Source organism: Lepidochelys kempii, chromosome 6 (genome assembly GCF_965140265.1).
Source record: "Lepidochelys kempii isolate rLepKem1 chromosome 6, rLepKem1.hap2, whole genome shotgun sequence".
In the NCBI taxonomy this organism is placed as follows: Eukaryota; Metazoa; Chordata; order Testudines; family Cheloniidae; genus Lepidochelys; species Lepidochelys kempii.
The window spans coordinates 10434994-10460378 of NC_133261.1; the positions used below are offsets into that span (position 1 = coordinate 10434994).

The window sequence follows — 25385 nt, forward strand, 5'->3', positions numbered from 1 at the left end:
AAGAGGAGGGATATGTGCAGGGAGGAAGGGGCACGCATGGGCATAGGTGGAGAGAGAAGGATGTATGTAGACAGAAAAGTAGCTTTTCAAATCCCATTTCAAGGTAATAGGATGCTATCAAATCATACATTGCAAACAAATCCATTCCCTCTGCTGTCTCACTATTGCCCCCTGGGGACAGCAGTCAGATGCACTTGAACCATCCAGCAACTTTTCCACGAACATCCTGCTTCCCTCTGAATTAACAGAGCAGGGTCCATTAGGGCTCATCTTCCCCCTAGTCCTTGAGATCTGGGTTCTTTTTTGTTCCCATTTGAACAGGCTTTGTTCAGTATGAATAACACCCCCTTCACTCCCTTATTGCTCTTGGCTCTATCTGCTGGGGGAAATGGGTCAGCATATCACTGCACAACAGGAGGCATCCCTACCCCTAGCCTCAGGTTCTGTTGGGTCACAAGTCCCCCGCACTGCGAATGATAATTATCCATTCTCGGGAGTGCTGTTGCACCGCGATAGTGCAGGCCCATTCTAAACTCTTGGGGCCAGGAATAAGCTCCTGGGCTGTAGAGCGCCCCATCCTGACTGCAATAGATAATTGTTAGTAATCCTCTGTAACATGGAGCATTTTTTCCATTTGCTGAACCCTTAAGGCTCCCAGTGCCCCATGTTCTAATCAATAGATGCTATTCCCCTCCTACAGCTGGGGATAGAACCCAAGAGTCTTAGCTCCCAGCCCTCCCACCAACCCTATTTCATTCCTTCTGTATACAGAACCTCACTTAAACATGATTGGCTCTGGGTTGGAGCATGCCCAACATGGAGGAAGCTCAGGGTCAGGGCTGTGTCAGCAGCTGGTAGTTGGGAGAGGAGCCCCTCATTTTAGAAATACCCAGACCTCTCTGCTGTCACCATTTCCCCAGCAATAAAGCACCTCCTACTGGCCTGGTCAGTGCTGCAGGCTTCCACAGCTGCTCCTGTACTCTGCTTGCTGTAGCAGGCTCTTGGGGAGAGAGAAAGAGCACCCACGTGCCAAGCGCCCCTGCAATGCACTGGCACGGCCCTGCCAAAATGCAACTGCCACGGGAGTGAAGCACAGAGAAAATCTAGGGGCAGGTGCCAGTGGATCTTACCTGCAAAGGATGGGGCAGGGAATCAGGGGGCTTCAGTCCCCTTGTAGTTTTGTACTAGTGGAACAGGAGGGATGGGGAGCATGGTCTTGGGTGGAGAATGCTCCGGCAGCCTCCCAGAGCTGGGGGAGGGAGAGTCTTTCCAGCTGTAAAGGAACACTGGCATACCAGCAATCATGCAGACCCCTCTCCGACGCAGATCAGGGCTGCTGTTGCATCCGGGGCAGTGGGGACCCCTCCCTAACTGGGACTGGGGCTGCAATCTACCAGGGGCCGTGCGGCCCTTTCCCCACATAGGTTTGAGGCCATGTCACACCAGGGGCTGCACGGACCCCTCCCTGCACAAGACTGGGGCTGCACGGATCTATCCCTGCACAGGATTGGGGCCGCATCACACCAGGGGCCGCACAGATCTGTCACACACAGGATCATGGCCCTATCATGCTGGGGGCTACATGGACCTCACCCTGCACGGGATTGGGGTTGCCAGCACCCCAGGCTCTGCCCAAATCCCTCCCTAAATGGATCAGGGCTCCCATTGTGGAGGGTGCTGCCCAGACTGCAACTGAGACTGGGGCCCCCATTGTGCTGGGTGTCGCAGAGAGAGAGAATATGAGTCCCCGCCCCAAGAAGCTCACAATCTAAATCGACAAAGGGAAGAACAATTCTCCCCGTTTTACAGATATGGCCCAGAGAGATTTAAGGACGTGCCCAGGGTCACCCACAGCCTGCAATGGAGCCAGGAATGGAACCCAGGTGTCCTGGGTTGGGGCCTGAACCCCAGGATCAGCCCGCATATGGCTTCCCTCATTTTACTGCATCAAGGCACCAGCTGCCCACTCCTCCCCAGAGACTCCCAGCCCTGGGCCTGAATATTTAATCACTGGCATGTTCAGATCCTGCTGCCATGGATTATAACTCGGATCCCTGACCCGTCCCCAGGTAGAAGAAATCACAAAGAGTAATCCATCCAGAAGCACCAATCTGGGGTTTAATTAAACAGGGGGGGAGAGGAAGGGGAGGAACCGGCAGTGTCCAATGCAAGGGGCGGGGGTCTCCACTACCCTTCCCCTGCAGCCGTGTTATCCCTTTCCGATCAGGTCCAGTTGGGAGAGGGAGGGGAGCGTCACAACGTCGATACAGAAATAGAAAAAAGCGCAGTACATTAAAAATGAGGGGAGAGAAGAGGGGCGGGAGGGATCCTTTAAAATCACCACCTCAAACCTGGTATAAATGTACAAAACCCAGCTCACCTGAGGGTAGCAGGGACCTATTTACACTAGGCTGGGGGGCCCAGCTCCACTCCTGCCCCCTCCCCCCAGTCCACAGGGGAGCAAAGCAAGACACCCCCCCAAAATCCCCACTTATGGGGAGATTTGGGGAACCTGAAGCCCGACTCCTGCCCTGAAACCCCATGAGCTTGGGGAAATCGCCCTTTAACCCACACCTCTAACCCCCACCCGCCCTGGGATGATCCCAACAACCCAGATCTAAACCCCACCAGTCCAGTAGAGAACACCCCGACAGCTGGTCTTCCTCCCCCAAGCCCTCTCCATGGGACAACGTGGGGCACGCAATGCCAACCCTCCTTCGCCTGGACCCAGCCAGGCCAGGGGGAGATGGGGAGGCACAGCCACACCCTGAACCCCACTGTCCTGCCTCCCATCCCTTCTGACCGTGTGTAGCAGCTGGGAGGGGGGCAGTTTCCTCAGCGCTCTCACCCTTGATCCTGGCCAGTCCAAGGGATGGGGGCAGGGATCCTGCACCTGATGCCACGTTGGGGGGAGTGGATACCAGTGCTGATGCTAGGTGGGAGGGATGCTGACTGGCCTGGCGTGGGGAGGACATGCTGCCCCTGATGCTGGGGTGGGCAGGGGAGAATTCTGCCCCTAATGGCAGGGTGGGGGGGATCCTAGCCAGCCCAGTGTGGGGAGGTTATGCCATCTCTGATGCCAGGGCCTGGGACCCACAGGCATCATTATCTGGAGTCCCGGTCCTTGTAGGCGGTGGTGAGCTCACGGAGGTCCGGGGCACGGCGGGGGGAGCTGGGCCGGGCGCCGGGCACGGCAGGGATGAGGGGCGGAGGGGCGCCAAGCAACCCCTCTGGGGGTGGGGCCTTGGCCAGCAGCGTGGCATGCCGGGGGTAGGCCAGCAGCCCCGGGGGGTGCGGGCCCAGCCCATAGAGTCGTGCGCGCTCGTAGTCCTCGGGCAGCTCGCGCTCTAGATAGCGGGGCAGGGCGTAGGGCTCCCGCCAGGCCTCCAGGGCAGCATAGGGGGCACCGGGGGCCGGCCCAGCCACCAGATACGGGGAGCCCTGCGGCCGCTCGAAGACAGCCAGCGCCCCCAACGGGTGGGAGACATGCAGAGCCCCGGGGAAGGGCCCGCCCGCCCGTAGTGCCCCCTCTAGGACACCCAGCTCCGGCTCCTCCTTCACCTTCACCTCCTTCTTGAGGGCAGGGTCAGGGTAGGGTGAGCGTGAAGCCCGGCCCCCCACTGGGCTGCCGTAACGCTGCTCCCGGCCTGGCTCACTGTGTGCTCGCATGGGGCCGTCTTCCAGCCCCAGGGATGCAGGGTGCTTAGTGGGGAGGGGCACTGGCGAAGCACGAGGGGGCGGCCTGGAGAAAAGGGTGTCCCTGGAACAGAGCTGGGGGTTAGTGCCATGAACTGGGCTGAGGCCAACACAATCTCCATCTCGTCTCCCTCCTCCTCAGTCCCTGATCCCCCCACATTCCTAAGCCATCCCATCCCCCTCCTCAATCCCTAGCCGTTCCATCTCCTTCCTCCCCCACACCAGCCCCGATCCCCTCCCAATCTCCAGCCAGCCCGTCCCCCCCTTCCCCAGAATCAGTCCCCGCTCCTGCACCTGGACCTCATTGACCGATCCCACCCTGACCCCCCAACAATCCTCAGCCAGCCCTGCAACCCTCATCCCCGGCCCTCTTACATTGACCCCTACCCACCCAGCTGGCCTGCCCCCACCTCATACCTGTCCTTCTCGTCCTTTATGGCAGGCACCTCCCGCTTGTCCGGCTCCTTCTCGTGCTGGGCCGGTCCACGCTCAGCTGCATCACCAGCACCCCCTTTGGGCCAGGCGGGGGCAGTGGGGAAGGAGGGGGGCGTGCGGTGCAGCCGGTTCCATGGGTCGTGGGGGCTGCCGTAGGCCTGAGCCCCAGGGCTGTCCTTCTGTCCGAACATGGAGCTGGAGTCTGGGATGGGAACACAGAGACCAGAACATGAGTCTGGAAAGGACCTAACTCCGCCGCTCCCAAAGTGGGCTCCATCCCCAGGGCTCTCCCTACGTAGGCTCCACCCCCGCCAAGGGAGGCCCCACCCCCATGTCCCTTCCCTATCCAGGCCCTGCCTTATTCCATAGGGGATTAGCTTACAGAGGTTCTGAGAATAGGTCCCGCCCCTCAGGTGCGGGCTCCGCCCCTCTTCCCCCCAGAAATACCTGGGGCTCGCCTGCCCGCTCCAGCACGGGCCCTGCCCCAGGGTTGTTCCTGGGCAATTACTGTCCCTCTTGGACACAGTGCCGCCCCGAACCCTTCCCCAGGGCTCACTGAGGCCCCACCTCCTCTCACATGGGGGTCTCACTCCCGAGAGCTCACCCGGCTCCACAACTTTTCCCTCACCGGCTCCGCCCCCAGCCTCTCACCACGCAGGTCCTGCTCCCTCCCAGGTGGGCTTCGGCCCTGAGGGGTCGCCCCACATGGGGCACAGAACAGTCCTCCCTCCTTCCCAGCACTGGAGTCCGCCCTCATGCTTGTGGCCCCGCCCCCTCTACTCACTGAAGGCGGGGTTCCCCAGGCCCCCGAAGGCCCCGTTGGAGAGCGCCCCCAGCGCGGCGAAGCTGGTGGGGCGGCTGAAAGGATCTGAAAAGCAAGGAGGAGGAAAGGGAGGGGTGAATGGGCGCAGCAATGCCCCTCGGGGCCCTCATGCCCCACCCCCGGCGTGGGCAGCACAGCCCACGTGCCTCATGTGCAGCCCCTGACTCCATGCCTAGTCCTGGTGCCCTGTACCCCACCCCCAGCTCTTACCAAGGTGTGTGCTGGGGCCCAGGAAAGAGCTGTGTGGCGCGCTGGGGGGCCCAAAGGAGGCACCAGAGCTTGGATGGACAGCCCCTGTGGAGGACAGAAAGAGCATTAGATTGGTTGAGAGGAGTTCATCCCTACTGGGCCCACAGCCCTTGTCTAGATCATCTCCCTCCCTCCCGCCCCCAGCCTGAGCCCCAACCCCCCACAGCCCCTGGGTCGCCTGTCTCTTCCCTCCCACAATCGGCTCCAATGCCCCCACGTCCCCCACCAGCCCAGTATCCCCTCCCCCAGATAGGCCTCCAACTCCCATGGCACTCTTATGCCCAGTTTTCCCAATAACCTGGGTACCCAGGGCTGGGAGGGGGGCAGTGGCTGCAGGATCTTGGGGCCTGGAAGGCGCTGACCTGCAGGGGTAAAGAGCGTGGCGGGGCGTGTGAGCTCCTGGCCATGAGCCAGACTTCCAAAGGTCCCTGTGCCAGGAAGGCAGGTGATCAGGTCGTTCCGGAAATCCAGCTTGTGGGGATCACCCTGCATCAGCTGGGGAGAGGGGAGAAAGGAGGTCAGCAAAGGGGGGGACCTAACTGCATCTCACAGGACCCATCTAGCCCACCCCCACCCAGGCAGGGTCGCCCCCAAGGTTACTCCCCAGGGCTCCATATGGCATCAGTCCCCGGGCTCACGTTCCTCGGTGCTAGGGAACGGGCCCTCCTGGAGTTCTGGGAACCATGGGCCAGAGCTGACAGTCTGGGAGCACGTGTAATTCTGGGGAAAGTTAATGGCAGAAAGGTGAAGGAGGGGTCATCGGATTCGTAAAAAAAAAAAAAATCTACAGAATCCTCATTTCACGGGTGTCACCCTCTGTGATGGGCTCACAGTCCCCCCAGCTCTCGGTCCTCTGGTTGGTGGAAGTTTTGATAATACGTCAGCAGCAATGGGTCGAGTGGGGTATCATTCAAAAGCCCTTTCTCCCCGCACACAACGGGTCAGACCTAGAACAATTATTTAGTCTTGGGTTATTGAAAAATATTGATAAACCCAAGGGGTTTTTTAATTCTACTTTAACCCAGGGATGTGAAACATGCAGCCCCCCACAAGTGAAACTGGGGCCCTCGCCTGACAATGCCGTGGTAGCAGTTAATGCTCAGACCAGAAGACCGGATTCGTTTTTCTAAGGTTACGAGAGAGGGAAGGAGAGTTTCCCATTGATTTGGCGTCATCAGCAAAAGAGAAGCAGTTCAGTGGTGTCGATCATCGTTGTTATCAGCCTGGATTATTACACGAAAAGAGGTGTAATGGGGCGCTGGTTAAGACATCCAGTCACAAGTCACTGGGCTCCATCCACAAACTGCCAGCATCAGGCAAGCCTGGAGAAGCACCAGCAGGGGCGCTGATCATGGTGCTGCAGATGCTGGCTGGTAGGAAAGGCAGGGGGACAGGCTATGTGGCTGGGTCCCGGCGATCTCCGTGCTGGAGGTAGAAGACCGGCTTTACCAAGTGCCTGGAGGGCAAGGGGTTCCACATGGGGAGAGGGTGCAGAAGGGGAGTGCAAGGCTTAGGGGAGAAGGGGCACAGGAATCCACTTTGGCCTTCCAGAGGCGACATGTCGGGGGGCATGCGGGGTTACGTGGACCCCCAGATTTCTTGGGGCACCTCGGGGTGGGATGCCCTGCAGCAAAGAGACAGTGCTGCCCTTGGCATCTGCACTCTCCAGGTGTCCCTGCAGCCCAGGGAGGAAGGAAGCAGCAGGACAGCTTGCTGAGGTGGTCACATGCCCCCCACCCCCTGCCAAAAAAACCCCTTTCAACTGTAGTTCCCCACTACCCACAGTTATATGTCGCCTGCCCTCTCCCCTGCCCACTTCTACAAAGGTTCTGGTGCCCTTGACGGAGTAAACCTGGACCATCGCAGACAGGGGTTTGTCCAACCCGTTTTGAAACCTCCAGTGGCAGGGATTCCACAACCTCCCTCAGAAGTCCGGTCCAGAGCTTCACGACCCTTAGCGTTAGAAAGTTTTTCCTAATATCTAACCTACATCACCCTGGCTGCAGTTTAAGCCCATTGCTTCTTGTCCTAGCTCCAGTGGACACGGAGAACAACTGATCAAGCCCCTACCCTACTCGAAGATGGTTAGCAAGTCTTCTCTCAGTTGACTTTTTGCTCAAGAATAACATGACCAGTTTTTTTAACCTTTCCTCCTAGGTCAGGTGTTTTAAAACTTTTTAATCATTTTTGTTGTTCTCCTCTGGACTCTCTCCAATTTGTCCACATCTTTCCTAAAGCGCAGAACTCAGAACTAGACACAGTGCTCCAGCTAAGGCCTCACCAGGGCAGAGTAGTGGGGGATAATTACCTCCCTTGTCTTAGATATGACACTCCTGTTAATACACCCCAGAACAATATTAGCCTTCTCCACAGCTACATCACCTTCTTGACTCATTCAATTTGTAACACACTCTAACCCCCAGATCCTTTTCAGCAGTGCAGCCACCCAGTTATTCCCCACATTGGGCCTTTGATTTTTCCTTCCTAAGTGAAGTACCTTGCACTCATCTTTATTAAATTTCATCTTGTTGAATTCAGACAAATTCTCTAATTTGTCAATGTTGTTTTGAATTCTAATCCTGTCCTCCAAAGGGCTTGCAACCCCTCCCAGCTTGGTGACATCTGGAAAATGTATAAGCATAGTCTCCACTCCATTATCCAAGTCATTAATGAAAATATTGAATAGTATCAGACCCAAGAATGACTCCTGTGGGACACCGCTAAATACACCCTCCCAGTTTGCCAGCAAACCACTGATAACTACTCTTTGACTACAATCTTTCCACCTCATGGTAATTTCATCTAGACCACATTACCCTAGTTTGTGTATGAGAATGTCCGGTGGACAATATTAAAAGCCTTACTAAAAATCAAGATAGGTCACATCTTGAAGGAAATTAGTTTGGTTTGGCATTATTTGTTTTTGCGAACAGGGAGTTTTGAGAGGGAGTTCTTCAGGGGAAGGAGGAGCAAATATGGGACCCTTGGGGTAAGTGGCTGTCTGTAGTGTGGGTTTGTGTTTGGGGGTTACTTGCTGTGTGCTGAGCTTGTGTTTGTTTGTTTGAAGGACCACGTGCTGCGGCCAGCAGCTGGAAGCTGTGAGCTTCTAAACAAGGTTTGAAATCTAGAAGTCTCTGTTCATTGACTGAGGCTCAGTCAGAGGGCGGGGCTATCAAGAACACCAGGGCTTGAGAAAGCCACTAGGGTGCTTTGCGACCAGGGAGTTTCGAGAGGGAGTTTGGAAAGGGGAGGAGGTATACTTGCCATTCTTTAAAACCTTTAAATTAAACTATAATCAAAACTTCTTGATTTAAACAAAAACCCTGTCATTAACCTAGGTAGCTGTAGGAGAGAATGCAGGCACTGTGTGTGAAAGAAAATGTAGAATTAAATGAAATAAAAATCTTAAATGAATCCACATGTTCCATAAAATCTCCATGGATAATAATTCCATGATCTAATAAGAATATAACAGTAGGGATCTATTATCGACCACCTGACCAGGACACTGATAGTGATGATGAAATGCTAAGGGAGATTAGCGAGGCTACCAAATAAAAACCTTAATAATAGTGCGGGATTTCAATTATCCCCATATTGACTGGGTACATGTCATCTCAGGACGAAATGCAGAGACAAAATTTCTCGATACTTTAAATGACTGCTTCTTGGAGCAGCTGATACAGGAATCCACAAGGGGAGAGGCAACTCTTGATCTAATCCTGAGTGGAGTGCATGATCTGGTCCAAGAGGTAACTATAACAGGACCACTTGGAAACAGTGACCATAATATTACAACATTTAACATTCCTGTGGTGGGAAGAACACCTCCACAGCACAACACTGTGGCATTTAATTTCAGAAAGGGGAACTATGCAAAAATGAGGGGGTTAGTTAAACAGAAGTTAAAAGATACAGTGACTAGAGTGAAATCCCTGCAAGCTGCATGGACACTTTTCAAAGACACCACAATAGAGGCCCAATTTAAATGTATACCCCAAATTAAAAAACACAGTCAAAGAACTAAAAGAGAGCCACCGTGGCTTAATAACCATGTCAAAGAAGCAGTGAGAGATAAAAAGGCATCTTTTAAAAAGTGGAAGTCAAATCCTAGTGGGGTAAATAGAAAGGAGCATAAACACTGCCAAATTAAATGTAAAAATGTAATTAGAAAAGCCAAAAAGGAGTCTGAAGAACAGCTAGCCAAAAACTCAAAAGATAATACAAAAATTTTTTTTTTTTAAGTACATCAGAAGCAGGAAGCCTGCTAAATAACCAGTGGGGCCCCTGGACGATCGAGATACAAAAGGAGCACTTAAAAGAACATAAAGGCATCGCAGAGAAACTAAATGAATTCTTTGCTTCAGTCTTCACGGCTGAGGATGTTAGGGAGATTCTCAAACCTGAGCCATTGTTTGTAGGTGTCAAATCTGAGGAATTGTCACAGATTGGAGTGTCACTAGAGGAGGTTTTGGAATTAATTGATAAACTGAACAGTAACAAGTCAGCAGGACCAGATGGCATTCACCCAAGAGTTCTGAAAGAACTCAAACGTGAAATTGCGGCACGATTAACCATAGTTTGTAACCTGTCCTTTAAATCAGCTTCTGTACCCAATGACTGGAAGATAGCTAACGTAATGCCAATATTTAAGGGCTCTAGAGGTGATCCTGAGAATTACAGACTGGTAAGTCTAACGTCAGTACCAGGCAAATTAGTTGAAACAAAAGTAAAGAATAAAATTATCATACACGTTGAAGAACATAAATTGTTGGGAAAAAAAGTCAACATGGTTTCTGTAAAGGGAGATCATGTCTTACTAATCTATTAGAGTTCTTTGAAGGGATCAACAAACATGTGGACAAGGGGGATCCAGTGGATATAGTGTACTTCGATTTCCAGTAAGCCTTTGACAAGGTCCCTCACCAAAGGCTCTTATGGAAATTAAGTTGTCATGGGATAAGAGGGAAGCTCCTTTCATGGACTGAGAACTGGTTAAAAGACAGGGAACAAAGGGTAGGAATAAATGGTAAATTTTCAGAATGGAGAGGGGTAACTAGTGGTGTTCCCCAAGGGTCAGTCCTAGGACCAATCCTATTCAACTTATTCATAAATGATCTGGAGAAAGGGGTAAACAGTGAGGTGGCAAAGTTTGCAGATGATACTAAACTGCTCAAGATAGTTAAGACCAAAGCAGACTGTGAAGAACTTCAAAAAGACCTCACAAAACTAAGTGATTGGGCAACAAAATGGCAAATGAAATTTAAAGTGGATAAATGTAAAGTAATGCATATTGGAAAAAATAACCCCAACTATACATACAATATGATGGGAGCTAATTTAGCTACAGCTAATGAAGAAAGATCTTAGAGTCATCGTGGATAGTTCTCTGAAAACATACACACAGTGTGCACAAGCAGTCAAAAAAGCAAATGGGATGTTAGGAATAATTAAAAAAAAGGGATAGAGAGTAAGACGGAGAATATTTTATTGCCCTTATATAAATCCATGGGATGCCCACATCTTGAATACTGCGTACAGATGTGGTCCCCTCACCTCATAAAAGATATACTGGCATTAGAAAAGGTTCAGAAAAGGGCAACTAAAATGATTAGGGGTTTGGAACGGGTGCCATATGAGGAGAGATAAAAGAGGCTAGGACTTTTCATCTTGGAAAAGAGGAGACTAAGGGAGGATATGACAGAGGTATCTAAAATCATGAGTGGTGTGGAGAAAGTGAATAAGGAAAAGTTATTTACTTGTTCCCTTCTATAAGAACTAGGGGCCACCAAATGAAATTAATGGGTAGCAGGTTTAAAACAAATAAAAGGAAGTTCTTCATGCAGCGCACTGTCAACCTGTGGAACTCCTTGCCTGAAGAAGCTGTGAAGGCTAGGACTATAACAGGGTTTAAAAGAGAACTGGATAAATTCATGGAGGTTAAGTCCATTAATGGCTATTAGCCAGGATGGGTAAGGAATGGTGTCCCTAGCCTTTGTTTGTCAGAGGGTGAAGATGGATGGCAGGAGAGAGATCACTTGATCATTACCTGTTAGGTTCACTCCCTCTGGGGCATCTGGCATTGGCCACTGTCAATAGACAAGATACTGGGCTGGATGGACCTTTGGTCTGACCCAGTATGGCCATTCTTATGTTCTAAACCCATGCTGGCTAGTCCTTATAACCCTATTATCCTCCAGGTGCTTACAAACTGATTGTTTAATTATTTGTTCCAGTATCTTTCCAGGTATTGAAGTTAAGCTGATTGGTCTACAATTCTCCGGGTCCTCTTTGTTCCCCTTTTTAAAGATATGTACTGTGGCTGTCCTCCTCCATTCTTCTGGGAGATCACCCTTCCTCCAGGAATTCTCAGAGATAATTGCTAATGGTCTAAGATTGCTTCAGCTAGTTCCTTAAGTACCCTACAATGACTTTCATCAGGCCCTGCCTACTTGAATACATCTAAAGTATCCAAATATTCTGCAACGGTTGCCTAGTTCCTTGCTGAAATAAGAGATGTATTTAGGGAGGAATTTAGAAAAGGAATTTGGGTTGTTAAAAGGTCGCCAGTTCCCTTCTGTGCACTTGATTCAGACAAAAAACTAGAACAAGAAAACAGAGCACTGAAAGGCACTGGGGGGATTGGTGGGCATAACAGCATCCAAATGTTCTTTTCTGGGTTTTCCTCACAATGACAGGACTCCATCCAATTTCGAACGAAACATTAAGCATGGCTGGGATGATTTCCCCAGAAGTAGCCAAGCACCATCTGGATTCGTTAGGTGTTGTTAAATGCCAAGAAGGGGTAACTGTAAAGCTACATGATGAGCTTACTTGCACTGGCAATCCATTTACATATAACAGACTGGAGCTCAGGAATAACAGCCTTCAGGGATGATATAGCTAAAGGTTTCGGTCAAATGAATACTGTGGGCCACGACGTGCATAAAGACTTCAAAACCCAAACACTTATCCAAGACCGTGTCAATCTATAGGCTCCAATCAAGAACAGTAGGCTAAAGCTGTGCTCAAACGCAAGAAGGAAGTCAGCGTGAAAGGCTAACCAGACAGGTCATTGTCTGCTCATATCCTGGCTGCGTCCAGATCGCAGCTTGTTGATCTACATGAGACTTTGGGAACGTACGAGTTCTTCGTGGTACCACAATCTACATTTGAACGTGATAGAACAATGCATATGTACCAGACAAGAAGCAAACTAAAGCACATCTCATCTGGGCTTCCTCAGCCAGCACCTACTGACAACATGACTGGTGCCTTACGCCAGCAGAGGCCATTCAGCATAGCAATCAGAGATGGTATGGCTGAGGTACAAGGTCCTGACAAACCAGAGCCTGGTAACACCTGCCAAGATTTGGCTGAACATTTCATTATGAAGCTACAGAGAAAATACTGGACCTATGATAAACTCCAGCTCATGTTTGACACGTACGAGGGGGAATCAATTAACAATATTACCAGAAAGGAGATACTGCCCCTGTCTGATACAAAATAATTGACTCCACAAACATCTCCACTTTCACAATGAAGAAGCTACAGTCTCGTACTTGCATGAAGGATGAGTTAACAGTGTACACTGCAGGGACAATGCTCCAACATGCAAAGAACTGATGGAAGAATATCATGGTTGTATGGTGTAATGAACCTGCTGCCTTGCACTGTTCAGTGGAGTTTCTTCATAGTTCCCATGAGGTGGCTGAGGCTAAAATTATCTTGCATGCCATCAAAGCCACAGAGAAAGAGGTGCTACTAAACTCCAGAGAGTTTTGCACAAGACACAGATGTTCCAGGTTCTGCTTTTGTGCCTGCTTCTTCTGGGGAACAGAATCGCTGTATATCCCTCAGAGAGGTGTTCCTATCACTCGGACCATTAAATGCTACCCACTGGCACGTTTCCATGCCCTTTCAAGATGGGACACTACTGGAAGGTTGACTGGGAAGACCAAATTATCTTACTGGAAGGCATTTAATTCACCTCTCTCCTTGTCCAAAGGTGCTCAAAACAGCTGTGAGAGTCACCAATGAGGTTTTTAAACTAAGGGCTGGAGAAAAGCCAACAGGTGCAGAGGAGCACATGGTTTGGACAGAGACATCCCATGGGGAGGATCTATTAACTGGAACTCTCTATATTCTAGTAAAGAGTAGAGAATAGAAGTTGATAAAGTACAGGTAGGAACGCAAGAGAAACAGTCAAATGAAAAGTTTCAGAGTAGCAGCCGTGTTATTCTGTATCCGCAAAAAGAAAAGGAGAACTTGTGGCACCTTAGAGACTAACCAATTTATCTGAGCATAAGCTTTCGCAAGCTCATGAAAGCTTATGCTCAAATACATTTGTTAGTCTGTAAGGTGCCACAAGTACTCCTTTTCTTTTAAGTCAAATGAAAAGGAGTCCCGTTGAAGTACATCACATGAAGGCAGACAACTAAAAAGTGACACATTTTATAAGTACTTGTATATAAATGGTAGACGTCTAAATACTAACATGGGTGAATTTGAGTGCCCGGTATTAAATGAGGATATTGATATTATAGGCATCACAGAAACTTGGTGGAACAATGACAATGAATGGGACAAAAGTAATTCCAGTGTGCAAAATATATCAGAATGACAGAATAGGTCATGCTGGTAGAGGAGTGGCACTATATGTGAAAGAAAGCACAGAGTCAAATATAGTAAACATCTTAAATGAAATAAACTTTGCTATAGAATCTCTATGGATAGAAATTCCATGCTGAGTAATAAAAGTATAGCAGTAGGGATAAACTCAGGTCCATCCCTAGCAATTCTGGGGCCCTTGGGGGACGGGGGGAGGGGGGAACCACCCCCCAGCACTCACCAGAGGCATGGCTGGGGCCGGGTCACTGCACTTCCTGCCGCCGGTGAGTGCAGGCCCTGCCCTGCTGCGGAGCTCAGGGGAATGGGGGCGGAGCTGGGCAGGGCAGGGGCTGGAGCAGCACGCAGCTGCGCAGGGCACCAGGAAATGTGGTGCCCCAAATTTCCGGGTGCCCTACGCAGCTGCGTACTTTGCGTATGGGTAAGGACGGCCCTGGATATATTACCGACCACTGGACCAGAATGGTGACTGTAAAATGCTCGGGGAGATTAAAAAAGCTATTAAAATAGAAAAAACCTTCAATACTATGGGGGATTTTAACTATCCCTATATTGACTGGGTACATTCACCTCAGGATGGGATGAAGAAATAACACTTCTAGACACCATTAATGACTGCTTCTTGGAGCACGTAGTCCTGGAACCCACAAGGGGAGAGACAATTCTTGATATAGTCCTATGCGGAACACAGGATCTGGTCCAAGAAGCGACTATAACTGAACCACTCAGTAACAGTGACCATAACGTAATTAAATTTGACATCCAGGGGTGGGGTGGGAAGGAAGGAAGGAAGAGGAATACCAAAGAAACCCACCACAGTGATATTTAGATTCAGAAAGGGGAACTACACAAAAATGAGGAAGCTAGTTAAACTGAAATTGAAAAGAACAGTCACAAGAATAAAATGCCTGCAAGCTGCAGGGAAACTTTTTAAAAACACAACAGAGGCTCAAATTAAATGTATACTCTAAATTAAAAAGAATAGTAAGAGGGCCCAAAAAATGCCACCGTGGTTAAACAGAGTAAAAGAAGCAGTTAGAAGCAAAAAGGCATACTTTAAAAGTTGGACGTCAAATGAGGAAAATAAAAAGGAACATAAACTCTGGCAAATAAAGTGTAAAAATATAATTAGTCAGGCCAAAAAAGAATTTGAAGAGCAACTGGCAAAAGACACAAAAACTAACAGCCAAATATTTTTTAAGTATATCAGAAGCAGGAAACCTGCTAAAAATGAGGCCACTGGAGGATCATGGTGCTAAAGGAGCACACAAGGAAGACAAGGACATTGAGGAGAAGCTAAATTAACTCTTTGCATTGGTTTTCATTGCAGAAGATATGAGGGAGATCCACACACTTGAGCCATTCTTTTTAGGTGACAAATCTTAAGAACTATCCCAGATTAAGACGTCAATAGAGAAGGTTTGGGAACAAACTGATAAGTTACACAGTAATAAGTCACCAGGACCAGATGGTATCATCCAAGAGTTCTGAAGGAACTCAAATATGAAATTGCAGAACTACTAACTGTAGTTTGTAACCTATCATTTAAATCAGTTTCTGTACCAGATGACTGGAGGATAGCTAATGTGACACCAATTTTTAAAAAAGGCTCCCGAGCCAATGCTGGCAATTACAGGCTGGTAAGCTTAACTTCAATACTGGGCAAATTGTTTGAAACTACAGTAGAGAACAGAATTATCAATCACATAGATGAACATGATTTGTTGGGGAAGAGTCAACACAGCTTTTGTAAAGGGAAATCATGCCTCACCAATCTACTAAAATTCTTTGAGGGGGTCAACAAGCATGTGAACAAGGGTGATCCAGTGGATATAGTGTACTTAGACTTTTAGAAAACATTTGACAAGGCCCCTCACACCAAAGGTTCTTAAGCAAACTAAGCTGTCACGGGATAAGAGGGAGGGTCCTCTCATGGACTAGTAACTGGTTAAAAGACAGGAAACAAAGGGTAGGAATAAATGGTCAGTTTTAAGAATGGAGGGAGGTAAATAGTGGGGTCCCCCAGGGGTCTGTACTGGGACCAGTGCCGTTCAACATATTCAGAAATGATCTGGAAAAAGGGGTAAACAGTGAGGTGCCAAAATTTGCAGATGATTCAAAATTACTCAAGATAGTTACGTCCAAAGCAGACTCCGAAGCGATACAAAGGAATCTCACAAAACTTGGGTGACTGGGCGACAAAATGACAGTTGAAATTCAACGTTGATAATGCAAATGCACATTAGAAAACATAATCCCAACTATACATATAAAATGATAGGGTCTAAACTAGCTATTACCATTCAAGAAAGGGATCTTGGAGTCATTGTGGATAGTTCTCTGAAAACATCCTCTCAATGTGCAGTGGCAGTCAAAAAAGCGAACAGAATGTTAAGAACCATTAGGAAAGGGATCGATAACACACTAAATACCATAATGCCGCTATATACATCCATGGTATGTCCACACCTTGAATACTGCATGCAGTTCTGGTCACCCCATCTCAAAAAAGACACATTAGAATTGGAAAAGGTACAGAGAAATGCAACAAAAATGATTAGGGGTATAGAACAGCTTCCATATGAGGAGAGTTAAAAGACTGGGACTATTTAACTTGGAAAAGAGACGACCAAGGGAGGATAGGAGAGAAAGTGAATAAGGAAGTGTTTTTTCCCCCTGCACATAACACAGGAACCAGGGGTCACCCAATGAAATGAACAGGCAGCAGGTTTAACACAAACAAAAGGAAGTACTTCACACAACGCAGTCAACTTGCGGAGCTCATTGCCAGGGGATGCTGTGAAGGCGAAAACTATAAATGGATTAAAAAAATAATTTAATTAGATAAGTTCATGGAGGATAGGTCCAGCGATGACTATTAGCCATGATAGTCAAGGATACGACCCCACGCTCCGAGTGTCCCTAAGCCTCTGCCAGATGCTGCGACTGGAGAACAAGGGATGGATCATGTGATGATGAGCTGTTCTGTTCATTCTCTTTGAAGCACCTGGCATTGCCCACTGTCAGAAGACAGGCTACTGGGCTAGGTGAACCATTGGTCTGACCCAGTGTGGCCATTCTTACATCATAAGTGCACTGGAGGTGTTCACATGCTGAGTTTACCACTTGAAGATCAACATTACAACACTTGCAGAGTTACAGTGTGGATGTTTGCCAAGAAGCAGACCAACAGACATAAACTGCCACCGACAAGGGGTGCATTTATACCTGCTACCAGAAGTGCAAATCATCAAGCACGGAATGGCTCAAAGATGATCATGTGCATCCAAAACTACCCTCCTCCTCTCAGGCACAGGTGGAGTGACCACACCAGTTGTGTGTAAAATACCGCGTGCTCCTGAATCCATCCTTAGTTAATCAAACGCTCACATGCACAGCCCAGATACTCATCACCCTGCAAATGTCTGGCCAGCAGCCTGCCTGTACAGAGATGTGAGAGTTCGGCACGAACAAGGATCAGTGTGACAATGTGCCTAGACTGAGAGGACCCCGATGATGACTTTGATGAAAACATGTTTTCAGTCCTACATGTCAAGGCTAACTTCCCTAGAATTACCAAAGAACCATGTCTTTTTTATGTAACCAATACATCCCAGGTTAAAGTACAGTTAAATAAAACCTGATACCTTTATTGATCAAACTTGTAATCTCATTTAAAAAAAAAAAAAAAAAAAAAGATATCAGGTTAGTTTGACCGGATCCATTTAAATGCTCTAGGTTTGTTACGTTTGGTACTGTTGTGTTAGAGGGAGAAAGGGCTTTTGAGTGATACCCAACTGGACTCATTTCTGATGACACAGTATTAACAAAATTCCCACCAACTGGAAGCTCTAGATCTGGAGGCGGGGGCAAAGAGTGCCCCCTGCCATGCTGCAGAGGGTGAAACCACTGAACTGATAATTCTGGAGATAGTTAAGACTCAGCTGACACCTCTCTTGCCTTTCTATGGCTAAGGTGCCCCCAGAATGAGTTTTTACTACATTATGCTCCCAGACTATGAGTGCAGGATCCCAGCTGTGCTCTTGCCCAGCACTGGTACTGCAGGGGGCGCTACTGGTCAGGATCTGCTGTCCCCTGCAGTGCCCACTGGGGCCTAGAAAGGGCACCACCACGACTCTACCTTCATCCTCTCCTGGTGCCGCAGGATCATGTAGGCCACGCGGACGTGCATGGAGCACCATTTGCCAGGCTTCTACAAGAAAGATGGGAAAGCATCAGCTCCTGGGACACACCAGGGCAGTGCCCCCGCCTGGGCTATTCCCCCTTTGTGACCCATTCCCCACAGCGCCCCCTGCTGGGCACAAGATGGGCTATTCCCCTGCCCCATGACCCGTTCCTCCCAGCGCCCCCTGCTGGGCACACACTGGCCTATTCCCCCCATGACCCATTTCTCACAGCACCCCCTGCTGCAACAAGTGAAGTTACAGGATTGGTACACGTGGTTACTTACCCTCAGGGAGGGTCTGAAAGGGTCCGTGAGCTACAAAAAGACAGAGAGCGGGCAGTTAGACAGGGATCCGTGCCCACACCCCCACGCCACGCAACCAGCCCACTGACCCGCTCACCTGACCCCCTTTCTGGGATAAAGAGGGGGCGACAGCTCCCAGCCGCGATGGCAGCTCTGGGTTAGTGCTCTGGGGAGAGAACAGGGCGTCAGGAGGCTACAAACAAACAAATCCCCCTACCACAGCCAGAGCCAAGATAGAGTCCTCCCTCCCATCCCTCCCGCACAATCACCTAGACTTCCAGCGTCCCCCCGCACCCTCCCGCTCTAATCCATGAGATCCCACTAGCCTGCCAGAGCAGGGATAGAACCCACGAGTTCTGGCTCCCAGCCGCTAACCCCTCCTTCCCCCCAGCTTTAACCCTCTAGGCCCCACTCCCCTCCCAGAGCTGGGAATGGACAACGTCTACTTCCCTGCTCACCTTAGGCTGAAAAGCCCCCTGCAGGGAGCCAAAGGAAACAGCAGGGGGCAGGACAGGTGGGATCCCAGACACGGTGGGAGGGAACGTGGCATAGAACTAGGAGGAGAGAGAGGGCATGGAGAGCTCACTGAGTGGCAATGGAAGCACCATCACTGCAGGGGTCTCCTAGTCCCTGGGGAATAAGCAGCACCCTGGGACCTCGGACCTCAACCCCCGGGAACACCCAGCACTACAACATGGCCCAGCCTCCCCCACCCACACTATATCCCAGCACCTGGGAACCCCCAGCACTGAGACACGTCCCCATCCTCCCGGTTATATCCCAATTCCCAGGAACCCCCAACCCCAAGACGCAGCCCTGTCCCCCACCGCGATGCCCCAGCACCGAGACATGGTCTTGTCCTCTGGCTATATCCCAGCTGCCGAGACACAGCCCATATCCTAGCCCCTGGGAAGCACCGAGACACAGCCCTGTTCCCCACCATTACAGCCAGCCCCCGGGAAGAAACGGTTGCTCACCCTGGACAGGAACTGTGGTTCTTCGAGATGTGTCCCCCTCCGGGTGCTGCACTCTAGGTGTGCTTGCGCCCCCTTGCCTTTGATTGGAGATTTCTCATAGCAGTGCCCCGGGCCGTTGTCATATAGCACTGCATGGGCAAACCGCCCTCAGCTCTGTCTCTACCATGAAGCTCCATAGCAGAGAACTCTGAAGGGAAGGGGAAGGGGGGCGGGGAGTGGAACACATCTCGAAGAACCACGGTTACTGCACAGGGTGAGTAACCGTCTCTTCTTCTCGGAGTAGTGTCCCTGTGGGTTCACCACTCCAGGTGACTACCAAGCAATTCCCTCTAAGGATGGGGCAGGCTTCAGAGTCGAGTCCAGTACGGAAGGAAGTACAGCTGAGCCAAACACAGCATCAGAAGCAGAGTTGTGAGTTATTGACAAGCGTTCTGTGAACGTGCATATAGAAACCCAAGTAGCAGCCTTACATATTTCAATCACGGGCACTTTTTTGAGAAATATAGTAGAGGTGAAAATGGACCTCGTAGAGGGAGTTCATATGTCCGGAGGTGCCTGAATATTACAAAATTTGTACAAAGAATTAATGCAGTCAGATATCCACTTGGCAAGTCTTTGATTAGAGACTCCAGGCCCTTTTGATCTATCTGCGAGTGAGACACACAATTTGGGGGTCTTTCTGAAGGGGTTAGTCCTTTCCAGATAGGAGGCCAGGGCTCTTCCAAGGTCAAGAGTGTGCAGCAATGCTTCTTGTTTATCTAGGTGAGGTTTAGGGTAGAAAATCAGCAGGTGAATGGGTTGGTTAATATGGAACTCAGAGGAAACTTGCGGTAAAAATTCGAGGTGGTGTCATAATGTGACCTCATCCTTAAAAAATTTGGTGAAAAAGGGCCTTTGTGGCATGTCCCCCAAGCAGCTGTGCCGATGGGATGGCTACCTGGAATGTTGTTTTCATTGATAAATGGAGCAGGTAGCTCAGTTTAAACTGTGATCTTGAAAGGCATTTAAGAACCAGATTGAGGGCCGAAATCGGATTAGGACACTTGACTGACCGATTCTGATTTCTGAGCCCCCTGAGGAACCTCTGGGGAACCCCCCTGGGCAAGAACAGAATAGCCCTCTATTGGAGAATGGAAAGCTGGGATGGCTCTAATGGAACTCAGCAATAGTCCCAAAATTTTTAGCATTAGGATACAGTCCAGTATATCTGGCAGTGATGAGGTCGGTGGAATATGTCGGAGGTCACACCAACAGACAAATCTTCCCATTTTGGAGAGTACGTGTAGGAAATAAACTGTTTTCTGCTGTGTAACAGTATTCCTTAGCCTGCTGAGAGGAGGTAAGTCTCTAATCTCATGAGCCAACAGTGCTTTAAAATGAAGCTCTCCAAGATTGGGGTTAAGGATCTTCCAGCCCTTCCTGGGAGAGCAGGTGAGGAGCAATGTGGAGAGTGATCAGTGAGCAAACAATCCGCTGTATCAGGTAAAGAAATGATGTTTGTCTGGGCCTGATTAAAACTATTCGGATGACTCTGGCTCTGTCCTTTTTTATTTTGAGCAGAACTTTGGCTATCAGAGGAGTCAGTGGGAATACATGCAGTCAATCCGATGACCAATGAAGGCATCTCACAGGAATCAGTGACCCATTCTGCCTCTGGAGCAAAACTAGACACATCTCTTGTTTATCACTGTGGTGGATTGGAAATCTCGATCTGCCAATCGAGCGTCCTTTTCCAGTTTGGGACCTATCTGGGAGGTGCCCCATTACCAGAATATGTAGTGTAATGTGCTGGAATCTATTTCTCACTCGTGGTCTTGGAAGAAGTGCCTGCTGAGAGTATCCACGGTCACATTCTGCAACCCTGGAAGACAGGGTGCTGTGAAGACTCTCCGATTGCATAATCACCAACTCCAGAGCTTGACAGCCTCAGTGCAGAGGGAGGGGGGATCTTGCTTCTCCTTGCCGGTTAATATAAAACATGCATATGTTGTCCGTCACGACTTTTATGTACTTGCCCCTGATTAGTGGTAGAAACTGGAGAAAGGCGTATCTGACCACTCTGAGCTCCAGGAGGCTGATGCATAGCATGGTCTCTTGTGACGTCCATTTGCCTAGGGCCATGTGAGCATCCAGATGCTCTCCCCACCCTAGCATGGAGGCATCGGTCATTATGATGACCATTGGGAAAAGACGTACAAATGGGACTCCTGCACACACGCTGTGATGGTCTTTCCAACAACTGATGGACTGTTTTATGCAAGTGGGTATGGAAAGAAGCATATTTAAACTGTGTCTGTTTGGTGACTAAACACTCCTGAGCCACCCCTGAAGGCAGTACATTCAGAGTCTTGCGTGATCTACTAGCTGCCATGTGCCCCAACAATTGAAGACAGTTCTTGACCGAAGTTTGGGTGCTGAGCTGGATCATATTGGCGGTGTTGGAAAGGGCCACACACCAGTGCAGGAGGTATGCTCTTGCTGTTACTGAGTCAAGATGCGCTCCTATGAATGCCAAGTTGTGCACAGGAGATGAAGGGGATTTTTGAATGTTCAGTTGTAGGCCCAAGTTGAGGCTTTGGAAGTGGCCCATGAAGTCAGCTCCAGGGAGCGACCCTTCAGCAGCCAATCATCCAGGTAAGGGAACCCTAGAATACATTTCCTGCGGAGCTGTGCTGCTATTACGGACATGACTTTCGAAAAGACCCTTGGGGCAGAGGACAGGCTGAAAGGGAGCACCTGGTACTGACAGTGGTCCCAGCTGACAGTAAAATGTCTATTGTGAGATGGGTGGATCGCAATGTGGAAATGCACATCCTGAAGGTCGAGGGCTGAGAATCAATCCCCTGGATCTAGTGATGGAATTAACACTGCACGTGTCACCATTTTGAAAGTTTGTGCCTTCACCTAAGTGTTGAGTAGCCTCAAATCTAGGATGGGTCTCCCAAGGCCATTCTTTTTTGGTACTAGGAAGTACCTGGACTAAAACCCCTTTCCTCTGTGCTTCATGGGAACTGGTTCTATAGCACCCGAGTGTAGGAGAGAGGCTATTTCCTGACAAAGGAAGCTCCTGTGAGAGGGGTCCCTGAAAAGGGATGGAGAAGGGGGGCTGGTCAGATGTGGAAGGGATGGTGTACCCTGTGGAGAAGATCTCCAAAACCCATCTAACTGTAGGGATCGACTCCCAAACTTGCCTGAAGAAGTAAAGGTGGTTGCCAAAGGGAGGAAAGCAGTGGAATTGGTGGAGCTGGTAAGGAGGAGGGTGGTAATTCAGAATCTCAACCAGCCCATCAGAATTGTCGCGGGGAGGTAGAATGGTGGAAGGCAGAAGGCTGAGAGTTGGATGGCTTCCCTCTCTGGAATTTGGGTGTCTTCTGATATGGTTCTCACAGCCTCAGAGATCAGGAATTGAGCTGGACGGGATATCTGAGCTGTACCGGATTTGGTAAACCATCTCTTCTGGGCAGGCGTATAGATTCCAAGAGAACACAAAGTAGCCCTAGAGTCCTTTAATGTGCTCAGAGATTCATCTGTCCCATCTGCAAACAGTTTACACGAATCAAAAGGAAGGTCTTCCACTGTATTCGGCTCCTCTTTCAGAAATCCAGAGCTGGAGCCAGGAAGCCCTTCTCAGAACTACCACTGCAGAGATCGAATGGGCAGCAATATCAACAGCGTTGAGGGAGGCTTGTCGTGATGTTCTGGCAAGCAGCTGGCCCTCTGCAATAATTGCCTGGAATTGCTCTCTATGCTCCGCAGGTATGCAGTCAACAAGAGAGTTCAGTTTGGTGTAATTTACATGATTATTAGGCCCTACCAAATTCAAGGTAAATTTTGGTCAATTTCACGGTCATAGGATTTTAAAAATCATTAATTACATGATTTCAGCTATTTCAATCTGAAATTTCACAGTGCTGTAATTGTAGGGATCCTGACCCAAAAAGGAGTTGTGCGGTGGTCGCAAGGTTATTGTAAGGGGGGTTGCGGTCCTGCTGCCCTTACTTTTGTGCAGTTGCTGGCGGCGGCGCTGCGTTCAGAACTGGGCAGCTGGAGAGCGACAGCTGTTGGCCAGGAGCCCAGCTCTGAAGGCAGAGCCGCCGCCAGCAGCAGCCCAGAAGTAAGGGTGGCACGTAAATAATATTTCCGGGCTGCTGCTGCTGGCGGGGTGCTGCCTTCAGAACTGGGCACCTGGCCAACAGCCACCGCTCTCTGGCCACCCAGCACTGAAAGCAGCGCAGAAGGGTGGCAATACCCCAATCTCCCTAAAATAACCTTGCAAACCCCCTGTCCTTTTGGGTCAGGACCCCCAATTTGAGAAACGCTGGTCTCCTCTGTGTAATCTGTATAGTATACGGTAAAAGCACACGAGACCAGACTTCACGGTCCGCAATGTGTTTTTCATGGCCGAGAATTTGGTAAACCCCTAGTGATTATGTTTCACCATTAATGCCTGATAGTTGGTTATTTTAAGTTGTAAGGAGGCAGACGAATAAGATTTTCTACCAACTAGTTGTTAGGATATAGATATTCAGGCCTATCTGTAAAGGCCTACACTTTAAGAATTTAGGTATATGTTTATCATTTAGCTAGTTATAGAAGTATAAAAGAAAGAATTGGTGTAAGAGCCTTCTCTCACTGTGACAGTCTGGGGCCCTGTTCTTAAGCTAAGGCCTTTGGCTAAGCAGTGGGAGCAGCCATAAGCTGAGAAACGTATGGTCACATCCTCACATTCCAAACTAGTCATATTGAAATAAGGCAATCTGGGGCTGTTAGAAAGGTGATCCGATCTATCAGTTCCAGAGAAAGGAAAGAACCTAGAAGATGTAAAAGGAAATTTAGTTTGATAGTTTTCTGTTTGGTAAGAACTCACTTAGACACAGCTGGGAAACCCTTGTGTCTTTATAGATGTAGTTGTGAAATCCTCACTTCTGTATTGTTTTGTCATTATAGTTCCCACTTTGCTATTGTTTATTTGCGTGGTCTCTGTCTGGTTTTGTGATTGCTTCTGTCTGCTGTATAATTAATTTTGCTGGGTGTAAACTAATTGAAGTGGTGGGATATAATTGTTTAGCTAATCATGTTACAATACGTTAGGATTGGTTAGCTAAATTTCATTAAAATGGTTGGTTAAAGTATAGCTGAGAATATTACTATATAAATTGGGGGCAAACAGGAAGTAAGTTCAAATTCGAAAATAAGGAAAAAGGAACTTGGATTTAAGCTTGCTGGAAGGTCACCCCAACATCGAATTGTTTGCACCTTCAGACTTCGGATATTGTTGCTCTGTTCATGCGAGAAGGACCAGGGAAGTGAGAGCATGAATGAAGAAGCCCCCTAACATGGGTCTAAATGTTTATGAGTTTCTTCTTATAAAGTTTCTTCTTGAGGATCAGGTCTCCTAGAGATGGAAGGCGATGAAGGTTGACTATCTTTGTGATGGGTGGTGCTCGAAGCCCTGGAAAATTGTTAATGATAGGCCCAAGGGTCCCAGTATGGCCAAGGAGGTGTTGCATAAGGCATAGGAGGGGGTGGTTGCAATCTTGTGCCATGAGTGGTCATAGACTCATAAGAGACTTCTGGAGAAGGGCCACTATAGGGGTGAGGAGGAGAGCCCTGGATCAGTATTTGGGAAACTGAGGCAAGGTCTTCATCAGAATCCTCTTCCTCAAACTCACTGTGGAATGCTCACTATGGTGGCGTGCCTGGAGAAATCTGAGGGGAAACGGTAATTACCAGGTGAACGGGCCATCTCGATGCACTCGGTGTGGAAAATACTTTGGAGACGGGCAGTGGAGAATTGGGTGCCTCATATACAGCGAGGTCCCAGGGAAGATTAAACTCCTGTGGTACCGAGTGTGCTGTCAGTACCAAGTCCATAGTCTGCACTGAGCTGATGGTTCTATGAGTCTCAGCTGCACTGAGGGAAACGTGGTCAGAGCCCAAGCGGGCTTCTTTGGTACCAAGGACGCAGAGGAAGAGCTTTTCTTGCTGCTTTGGTCTGCTAACGGTACCAATGATCTCGATGGGCCCGAGGCTTTGCCATCTTTTGGTCTAGTGGTGCCCTCGGAACCTGAGGAACCAGCAGCCT

General features: G+C 49.2%; 1 protein-coding gene across 2 annotated transcripts in view; it reads right to left on the reverse strand.

Moving 5' to 3' along the window:
- Nucleotides 1-2096: 2096 nt before the first annotated feature.
- The window catches only part of FBRS (fibrosin), a 31903-nt gene continuing 8614 nt past the window's right edge, over nt 2097-25385 (reverse strand). Inside the window, exons 10-18 of one of the 2 annotated variants that reach the window (XM_073350394.1) lie at nt 18782-18877; nt 18421-18489; nt 18306-18335; nt 17976-18047; nt 5566-5698; nt 5165-5248; nt 4916-4999; nt 4114-4333; nt 2097-3760 (exon numbers count right to left, since the gene is read on the reverse strand). In XM_073350394.1, the coding sequence (XP_073206495.1) occupies nt 3106-3760; nt 4114-4333; nt 4916-4999; nt 5165-5248; nt 5566-5698; nt 17976-18047; nt 18306-18335; nt 18421-18489; nt 18782-18877 (1443 nt within the window). In that variant the 3' untranslated portion in view covers nt 2097-3105. The remainder of the gene's footprint in view (nt 3761-4113; nt 4334-4915; nt 5000-5164; nt 5249-5565; nt 5699-17975; nt 18048-18305; nt 18336-18420; nt 18490-18781; nt 18878-25385) is intronic. The other variant, XM_073350395.1, reaches the window with a different exon arrangement.